The following is a 10,446-nucleotide window of genomic DNA, read 5'->3' on the forward strand; positions in this document are numbered from 1 at the left end:
ATAATTTCCTTTGTGCCTGAGCCCAGTGCTCCTGCATTCCTGAGCAGCAGCGGCAGCACTCTGCCCGGAAATAATCACCCTCTCACACAGCGTCTCTAAGCCAAGCACGGCCTGTTCCCGGCGCAGAGCCGGACACAGCTCCGCCCCCACCAGTCGCTAGCCCTAGCCCGGGAACGACACACAATCTCTGAGGAGAAGGCCTGTTCGCTGGCAGGGCCGCCCAGAGGATTCAGGGGGCCTGGGGCAAAGCAATTTCGGGGGCCCCTTCCATTAAAAAAAGTTGCAATACTAAAGAATACTATATTCTCGTGGGGGCCCCTGTGGGGCCCGGGGCAAATTGCTGCACAGAGCCCAGGCAAGTGGGGCTGCCAGGCTGCCTGGGCACTAACCAAACAAAGAACAATGCCACTCCTCCCTTGGGATAGCTCCCCGCCAACCCCAGGGATTTACGCACACGTTGGGCTCCAAACTGGAGAAACACCACCCCAGCGGGAAAGTGACCAGAGAGCCGGCAAACCGACTGGGACTGAAACGGCCTCGTCTCTCCCAGAGCTACCCAGGCCCACTGGCTGCCACCACCACCACAGGCAATAAAGCCACACGCAACAAGGGGATTCCACCCAGACAGAGCCCCATTTTCACAGGTTAATGTCATCATGACCCCTCGCCAGAGTCCCTTTCTACTGTGCTAGCCCCTCGGTGCCCTGGTAGGGGCTCAGGACCCCGTTATGCTAGGCGCTGTTCACACCTAGAGTAGGAAGACAGTCCCAGACTGGAAGAGCCTATAATCTATGCATGTGATGAGAACAGCTGGTGGTTAGAACAAATACATGCAAGGAGGAGTGGGTACCCAGCGAAGCTGCCCTGGGTTAGCAGCATCTGCACACATACACCTGCGTGTCACATGGTTTGTCTGTGGGGTGGACTGTAGGAGCTGCACTCGGGCGCACCAGGACTCACTGACCCGTCACTGGATTTTGTTTATTCCAAACCAGCTACACCCTCAGAGAGGATTCTGGAAACCTGGCTCGGGAACAAATATTGTGGATTTCAAATGTATTTGATATGGAAATTCCAGCTAATTGGCCAGGGCCTCCCTGCTGGACTCAGCCTCTCCCCTAGATTAGCCTGCCGTGAGCCAGACTGAACTCCACTCCTGCGCTAACAAAACACCACCAGCCAGTTTATCTTTACGCCTCCTGCTGACACCACGGTGCCCCCTGACCAGCTGCAGCATGTTCTGCCAAGGACGAGGGCTCTGCATTCCTCTCCAAAGCCATGGAACAGCTCTGTCATTGTTCCCAGGACGATCTCTCGGGGAGGGAAGACAGAGCTCCTGGAACCCGGCAGAAAAGGGAAGAAGGGGTAGAATGCAAGGATACAGTGGGGGAGGAGAGGAGAGACTAAGGAGAACACCCTCTGTTGGATTGCTGTGCGGGAAACAGGTTCTGGGTGCATCTACGTGTGGTAAAGATGCAAACTGCCTAGGTCATAAGGTGACATGAACCTCAGAAATGCCTGAAAGAGAACTGGTTGGCATTAATTACCATGCTAGGGTGTACTGAGAATGGATAGATGGATCCTCCAGGCTCTCACCACCTGGCCAGAGCTAACTAGATGCTCCTGAGCTCTCACTTGAACTACCGTTCACCGAGAAGATTTCATACGAGCCTGAGACACATCTCTGAGGTCTGGGAGGGAACAGCAGAGCTGGGGCATTTCTTCTCTTTCCAAGGGACTGGGGAATCAGACATCCCTTTAAGAGACCTCTGAAGACACTTTGGAATTGCTGCACATTTCCCTTGAGGTCTGGAGTCTCTAGGCATCTGGCAGGTGGAATCCAAGGAGAAGAGATCAGATAGGGAGCTGCTCTGTCTCACTGAAGATTATTTCTGCTGTAAATTGTTCCCTGGTATTGTCTTTATATTTTTGTATCTTAAGAGACACTCATAACTAGTTCCTGCCCAGAATTTATCCTGACCTGGTACAGCACAAAACAGAGCAGCCTCTGGGTTCTAGATGTCAAATTATTTCTGTTTTTAAAAAAAACCTTCACCAAGGGGTTACATTTTTTAATGGCCTCGTTTTTATGTAACCCACAAAATTATTATATATTTGTTGTTCCCCCTGCTGGCTCCACACAGAACTAAAATTAATGGTAGCTTGGGTACAAGTGATCGTGACTTGATCACATCTATAATGTGCAAACAGTATAAAATTAAGACAAGTAAGATATACACTTGGCAGATTAACAGGTCCAATTTCACAAAGCTGAAAATAATTATGAGCCAAATTGGCCGTGAGGAAGAATTTGTTCAGAAAAATCTGAAAGATAATTGGAAATAATTTAAGGACACCTTACGAGATGCCCCAAAAGCCACAATCCCACAATCAAGCAGAAGGGTGTTCTGGTTCAAAAAAAGACCTGTTTTAGAGGGGAAGTGAATGCAGCTATAAAAAATACACACACAAAAATGTAACAAAACAAAAGAAAGGGGAAGTTGATAGCAATGAATATAAATGAGAAGTTAGGAATGGTAGAAAATTAATAAGGAAAGCAAAAGGGACACAAAGAGAAATCTATGGCCAGCATAGGTAAGGACATTAAGAAGAAGTTTTTAAAAATGTATTACGAACAAAAAGAATCCTGACAATGGTGTTGGTCTATTTTTAGATGGAAATTGTAAAATTATCAATATCATCCAGAAAAGGCAGAAGTGTTCAACAAATATTTCTTTTCTGTATTAGGGAAAAACAGAGGATAGAGTCTCATCACAAGGTGATGATAACACTCCTTCCATGCCACTAGTATCTCTGGAGGACGTTAAACAGAAGCTACTAAAGTTAGACATCTTTAAATCAGCAGGTCCAGATAACTGGCAGCCAAGAGTTTTAAGAGAGCTGGCTAAGGACCTTGCTGGACCAGTAAAGATGATTTTCAATAGGTCTTGGAGCATTGGGGAAGTTCCAGAAGACTGGAAGAGAGCTAATGTGGTGCCAAACTGGATGACCCAGGCAATTATAGGCCTACCAGCCTGACATCAATCCCGGGCAAGATAATGGAGTAGCTGACATGGGACTCGCTGAATAAAGAATTAAAGGGGAGGGTGATGTAGTTAATGCAAATCAACATGGGTTTATGGAAAATAGATCCTGTCAAACTAACCTGGTATCTTTTTTTGATGAGATTACTAGTTTGGTTGATAAAAGTAATAGTGTTGATGTAATGTCCTTAGAGTTCTCTAAGGCATTTGACTTGGTACCACATGACATTTTGATTGCCCAACTAGAATGATATAAAATTACCATATTGTTGTATGCGGTGTTGTACCCGTGTTAGTCCCAGGATATTACAGGGACAAGATGTGTGGACCAACTTCTGTTGGTGAGAGGGATAAGCTTTCGAGCTACATAAAGCTCTTCTTTAGGTCTGGGAAAGGTACTCAGAGTGTCACAGATAAATACAAGGTGGAACAGATTGTTTAGCATAAGCAAATATAAATGTATACAACTAGGAACAAAGGATGTGGACCATACTTACAGGATGAGGGACTCTACCTTGGGAAGCAGTGATTGAAAAAGATGTTGGGGTTGTGGTAGATAATCACCTGAACATGTGAGGCTGTGCCCAAAAGAGTAATGCAATCCTGGGATGCATAAACCGGGGGCTATTGAGTAAGAGTAGAGAGGTTATTTTACCTCTGTATTTGGCATTGGTGCGACCGCTGCTGGAATACTGTGTCCAGGTGTGGTGACCACAATTCAAAACGATGTTGATAAATTGGCCACAGTTCAGAGAAGAGCCATAAGGATGAGTAAAGAATTAGAAAACATGCCTTATAGTATAGTCTATACTCAAGGATCTCAATCTATTTAGCTTAACAAACAGAAGGTTAAGGGGTGACTTGATTACAGTCTGTAAGTACCTACTTGGAAAAAAATATTTAATAATGGGCTCTTCAGTCTAGCAGAGAAAGATCTAACATGATCCAACGGCTGGAAGCTGAAGCTAGACAAATTCAGACTGGAAATCAGGTGCAAATTTTTAACGGTGAGAGTAATTAACTATTGGAACAATTTACCAAGGGTCATGGTGGATTGTCCATCACGGACAATTTTTACCTCGAGATTGGATATTTGTCTCAAAGCTCTGCTCTAGGAATTATTATGGGACAGTTCTGTGACCCATGTTATGCAGGAGGTCAGACTAGATGATCACAATGGTCCCTTTTGGCCTTGGAATCTAGGAGTCTATGAAAACAAAACACTCTTCTTAGAGGGTTATACATTTGGTATCAAACAACTAACTCTTCTTTTTAATGCCCAGAAAACTAACGTGTCCCCCCACTGAGCAAGCCACAATAGTTTTAGCAGAGATCCCTGCCCGATCAGAAAACCCCTCGACAAGGATCAGTTGATCAGAGGAAAAGACAGCGCAGGGAGTGGTTTCCCTAGCCCATTCTGAAGGAGAATCATCTCAAACAGTCACGGCCCTGTTTTAATGGCGTCACCAGGGCAGGCGTTAGCCTTGCTTGGGCCTGGGGCTGAGGAAAAGCTGAACCCAAGCCCCACTGCCCAGGGCTGAAGCCCTCAGGCTTCAGGTTATAGGTCCCCTGCCTGGCTTTGGCCCCCCTGCCCCTGGCGGCGAGGCTTGGGGGGGGGCCTCAGGCTTCAGTCCCCCGTCCTGGGGTCGTGGAGTAATTTTTGTTGTCAGAAGGGGGTCGCAGTGCAGTGAAGTTTGAGAACCCCAGACGTATCGGCAGGTTGGATTTCAGTCTGGTGAGATACGGTTAGAGATGCCATCCAAACAAATTGTACTACTCAGGCCTGGAAATGGGAGGTGGAAAGACATTACTGGCCACTGGGTTCTCTCTCTCTGTTCAAAACACCTGTTCTTCTTTATAGCCTGAGCCCACATGACTCGGCAAATGGAGCCACACCCCCACCACCCAGCAGCCATCGCACCTGGGCGCTGACAAGCTTCTGACTACGCTGTGCCTGCAGGGCCCAAGCAGTCACCTGGAGCGGGAGCGAGTGAGGCAGCAGTGTGGCCCTGAGCATGCCAACAGAGCATCCATCCATCCATCTCCATGGAAAGGAGGTGTGAGCCAGCATCCTAGAAATACCCATCCTGCCTCACCAGCTTCAAATGTGTCATCATTAACCATTCATAGTCATTCATTAAGCAAGGCAGGAGTCTGAGCGTAAGGTTGTGTCTCAAAAAAGCCTAGTTCAATTCCCTGCTCTCCCACAGACTTCATATATGACCTAGGCTTAGGCAAATCACTTAGCTTCTATGTGCCTCCATTTTCCTATGTACCATGGGGAGGCTAGCACATCCCTGCCTCGCCAGGTGTCTGAGGGGACATGCATTAAAGATTGCGAGGAGCTCAGGTGATAGGGGCCATACAAATACCTTAGGGAGAGGCCAAGTTAATTTCATTTAGATGCCCACAAACAGACGGTGGTTCTCACACATGTATTCACTATTTTAGCTTATTAGCAGACTAATTCCTGCAGATACCTTTTTGTCTCTGGCTTGTTGGAGCATTCAGAATTGGAGTTGTGTTAATGGTGACTGGACACATAAGTCACATGATAGGGTTTGTGCCCCTCAAGGGTTACTGTTAAAAGCGGGTTTCTGCCGGGAATTCTGCCAGTCCTGGACTCAGGATTTTGTTTGTGTGAATAGTCTGTAGTAATCACTTAAAATTTGCTGTTTCCAGGAACAGTCCTGGCCATTAATTTGTTTGCTAGAAAATTCATGGGAAGTGAACAGGAAAGGGGCATGAAAGTAGGAAGTCGGTGTGTGTAAAAATTCAACAGGATAGTGTGGGAGTTTCTCTCACTGTATTTGTCTAGTTTCTAATAAGACTCCAGCTGCGCTGATGGAATTCCAGGGAGTTGCTGCGCTGTGAGCTAAGGCATTTTCAGGCCTCTGATCTGCAAGATGGGGCTACCCATTACAGTCACTTCTTGTGAATAGTTCTTTTCCCTCAACACATCACATTCCTTGCAAATACTCCAGGTTTGGAGTTCCTGAAAGACAGGGCTGCATTGGGAGCTGCTTTCCCACACCTGTGAAATATTATCTGCAACAGGAAGCAAGTGGAGAAAAACCTACTTCTCCCCAAGAGATGGTAGTAAGAATAGAGAGAAGCAATGCCCGACACAAGCAGGCTTTGTGTGGCAGGGCCACAAGGGGAAGGTGCATAAAGCTCCATCACGTGATCCATAGCCGATGGGCCATAAACACCATCATGTTTGAACACTGCAAGGAGTGCTTTATAAAACTGAACGGCCCCTTAACGTGCACTGGCCTGGGCATCCTAGGGGTGAAAAAAATCCACATTGCCCCACAAATCTGCAGTGAAAAAGAAAGACTGAGGCGACAATTAGAAGGTTAAGACCAGTCAGTGAGAGGAGCATTCTGGGAATCGTAGTCCACAGGGCCTATGCATGACCTGCTTTGCCTTTCACTATTACAGTTACTGTCTCGCAGGTTAAGCCATGTAACAGCTCCCGCTGTCCTGAAGCTTTGAGCTCTTTCACATGCTTTGAATGGAATCGTTCTGTGCCACCCAGCCGCACTAGGTGCTGGGTTTTGAGCTCAGGTCGCTGACTCCCGCAGACAAAGGGGGTTCTAGGGCTCTTCCCTGGCCCCAGCCAGAGTGTAGAAAATTTCCTTAGAACTCACTCCCTTGAGAAGCTGGGGTCCTGCCGCAGACACTAGGAGATCAGAGCCCGGGTCCCCAGCATCCGCACCCTGAGAGGGGAGGGTTACGCGTGTGTGTCAGCCACTGGGTGGCTGTTCAGTGCGAAGCCAGCAGTCAGCTCGCTAGGCGGAAGGCACTTACCCAGCAGGGCCTGAAAGAGGTCACTTCGGAAGATGTGCGAGACCTTTCCGATAGAGGCCTTCAACTGCTGCTCCTCTGGAGCCCTCAGCGTGGTTTGGTACCTGGTCAGAATCGCCACGGCCCGTTGAGTGTCTGGAGAAACAGCACAAGAGAGCCCTCAGACAGCATCAGAGCATCACGTAACACATCGCATCATCCACAACAACACAGAATATAACACGTCACCACCCATCACTGCCCCGTGGCACTTCTCCGTACCCACACCAGGAAGGGGTCTGCCACCCACCAGATCAATCCCTGCCATCAGGGACCCGTCAGGCACACCAGTGAAAGTGGGCCAGACCCTGCACTGCTGTTTTACCGGGCAGTGAAAGACGAAGGGTCACTGCTGAAGCCAGGCACAAATTATGGAACTAGTGGCTCTGTGGATCCGATTCCTTTGAGCCTGAAGGCAAGAGACCGGACAGACTGTACCCACCTACCCCAAACACGCCGGAATTACAATGCAACCCCAACCCTCAGCATCTGGCCCTAAGGCAGACAGACCAATCCCAGGGGTGCGCCCAGCTGCACGGCATGCTGGGATCCCACATCTCCACAGGAGCAGGGCTGTTAGCTTCAGTGGAGGGAGGGGAGAGGTTTCTGGCTGCATTGCATCCTGGGAATCATGGTCTCCATGTGAGGCCACGCTCCGGCAGGGGAGAGCAGCCGTAAGCTAGGGCAGTTACGCACCATGGGTGTTGCCCACTGGCTCCCCCCAGGCCAGGGCTGGCTCTCAGCGGGGCTGGGTTTGGACATCCCCCTGCTCGCCAAGCTGGTCTTTGGCAGACAGGAGCCAAGTCTGCTCGGAGCTGCCTGACAGCTACATTATGGACATGCTGCCTTCACCAAAAGAAAGAGGGGCTGTAATGGCAAGGTGGGGCTTGGGTCCAGACTGGGGGCTGGGATTGAAGCACACAGGCAGAGGTGGGCGTGGGAACCAAGGGCTGGGATAGCAGGGGCCTGATCCATTTCCATCTGGAGAGCTGAATGTGTCTCTGGACGAGTTCCTTGCGCCATCAGCCCAGCTCTATAGCCCGACGCAGGCCAGCTCCTGTAATCCAGCAGCAGCCCCTGGGCCTAGCAGAGCAACGGTTCTCACACAAACAAGAAGGTTTTTCACAGACCTTGGGCTGGTCCCATCCCTGTCAGCAAATGTTTCCCTTTGTTATGGAGGCAGCAGGAAAAACAAAGGACTTGTGTGTGGGGGAGGAGGTGAGGAGGGAGGTCGGGGCACATCTCTGGACCTAGGAACTCATGCAAAAGGGTTGAGCTGCCTTGCTAGTCCTGCAGCATCCAGCGCTCACAGCAGGGGACAGAGCACAGAACAAGGGGATCTGTGTCCCTCAGAGCCTAGACTCAGGCCACCTGGGGTCCCTGCTCCCATTCTCTGGGCCTGGGGATTTCTGTAGGGACGTGGTCCCGATGGGGAGACAACCCCCTGCCCCCCCCGCCCTCCCTGCCAAATCTCCTCTTGGCTGGAAGAGGAAGGTGGTTTTGTCTGTGTCACTTTCCCACACTGGTGTATTGCAGGCCCCAGAAGGGAAAGAGGAAGCGGGTGAAGCATGAATAAATCTTAATGCAAACAGAGTCCCTCCCCACCCAGAGCGAGGCTGGGATCTCCTGGGATGCCAGCTGGATTGATTGGGTTTGCCGGGGATTCCAGGCTCCTGCCAGCCCTGGAACCTAAAACCCCTCTGCCTACAAAACCAGTTCAGCCCGGGCAGCGGCTGACCCGGCTTTGCACACAGCTCACCCTTCCCCAGCCAGAGGGTCAGTCTTTGTAGCCTGTTCACTCAGTGGCCTGGCTCCTGAGACTAACACAGCGGAGCAAGCAAGGGCCAGTGTGAGGAGGCTGTCTGCCCCCTAAACGGACAGAGAACCAAAACTCACACTGCTTTGGCTGTGGAAAGTGCATGAGCCCATGGGAGCGCGAGACACACCCCTCCCCTGCGAGGTTGTGGAGAGGGGTCCGGTACTGTCTGGGTGTGACAGATACAGTGCACTGAACCCCACACAGGCCCACCCCGCAGGTATTGGTGGGGAGGGGTCTGCCCAATCTGCACCCCACAAAACAGAACCTCTGCAAGTGCTCCAGAATCTCCTCCTTCTGTGACAACGGGGTCCCACTTCGGCCTCGCTCCCATGTGGTCACATACAATCAGAAGGGAACGCAGCCTGAAGCCGGGGGCTGGGCTCTCACCACACCAGACCAGGAGGAGGAGAGGGCCATGTCCCCAGAGGGGAGGAAGAAGAGGGTGTTCCCGCTTACTTTACCCCTGGCCTACGACCACAGACAAAACTGGACTCCAGGGAAACATGTCACACGACAGCCCCATGAGGCCTGGTGGATGCAGCAGTGACGGGAGAGAGCCTGAGCCCAGGTGCCTCCCGCCCGCTAGCGAAGGGCTAAAGGCCTGAGGGACCAGCACCGGGGGGGTGAGCTCACAGCTGACCCCCAAGCACAGCTGCCAGCTCAGGCCCTCAGCACACCAAGACCAGCAGGACCCTGCCGGTGCCAGCACCCGTGGCCCAGTCTGTGCCCAGGGTCTCTGGGCCTCGCTCACGCTGAGACTGCAGCGTCTCCTGGAGCTGGCTGGCGGAGGTGCCCTGGCGGACATGCCTAGGGGAGCCGCTGGGCTTTTTCCAGTCAGGCATGGCCTGGCGGGCACCTGGGCGTTAGCCCCGCGCTGGTGCTGGGCAGAGCTGGGAACTGCGGGGCCAGCAGGAGGTCGCTACGGCGGGCAGTGCAGGAGGAATTGCAGAGGCACCTCTGGGCAAAGCAGCCCAGGGCAGGGCAGCTCCTCAGTGCCCCGAACTCGCCTGCGCTCTGGGATCCCAGGGGGGTTGGCACCGGGCAGAGCCGCTCTGCAGCCAGAGCCCATCCTCACTCCCAGGTGTCGCTGGGCCCCAGCCCGGCTCTTCGGCCCTGGGGTCAAGGAGCCCGCTCTGCCCAGCCGGGGGAGCTTTCCTTGCACCTGGCCCTGATGTCTCACAGCCGAAGGCAGGTGTCGAATCAAAGCTCCTGCTCTCTGGGTGTGGGACCCTGCCCAGGCAGCTCTGAGCGGGGCTGTTTGCGGCTCTACGCCTCCCTGGCTGCCCCCAGTGTCAGTGTCTCCTGCCCTCGCCCCGGCCGCCTGGCCAGGGCTCGGGCTCCAGTCCTTACCTTGCCGACTGATCATCTCTCCGCTTGGCAGGGCCGTGGGTCCCTTCACAGCCGTTTCCTCCAGGCGCCTGCCCTCATGTCAGCCCCACAGGCCGGGCCCTGGAGGCAGCAAGCGGCTGGGACCCCCCCGGCCTGGCCCTGCCCCGGGAAAGCGATACGAGGAGCTGGCTGCCTCCTTCCCCAGCTCCAGCTGCAACAGCTCCTGCAGTCTGGAAACTGGGCCTCTCCCCCCGGCTAGCGCCCAGCCTGGTGGTGCTGGGACCGTGCCCCGGCGCAGCCCCAGGCGAGCCCCTCGGGCGGGCACAGCCAACTCTGCCTGGCCAGGGAAGTGGTGAGCCGAGGCTCCCTGCTGTCGCCCTGGGCTGTGTGGAGTGGAGTGGAGGG

At 52.5% G+C, this 10,446-nt stretch overlaps 1 protein-coding gene across 4 annotated transcripts in view; it reads right to left on the bottom strand.

The window, feature by feature from the left end:
• DLG3 (discs large MAGUK scaffold protein 3) overlaps window positions 1-10,446 on the bottom strand; it is a 171,881-nt gene extending 161,435 nt beyond the window's left edge. For 2 of the 4 annotated variants that reach the window (XM_034782715.1, XM_034782714.1), the window contains exons 1-2: window positions 10,063-10,446; window positions 6,858-6,989 (exon numbers count right to left, since the gene is read on the bottom strand). In XM_034782715.1, coding sequence (XP_034638606.1) covers window positions 6,858-6,989; window positions 10,063-10,078 — 148 coding nt within the window. In that variant the 5' untranslated portion in view covers window positions 10,079-10,446. The remainder of the gene's footprint in view (window positions 1-6,857; window positions 6,990-10,062) is intronic. The other 2 variants (XM_034782713.1, XM_034782712.1) reach the window with 1 other exon arrangement.

This window comes from Trachemys scripta, chromosome 9 (genome assembly GCF_013100865.1).
Source record: "Trachemys scripta elegans isolate TJP31775 chromosome 9, CAS_Tse_1.0, whole genome shotgun sequence".
NCBI lineage: Eukaryota > Metazoa > Chordata > Testudines > Emydidae > Trachemys > Trachemys scripta.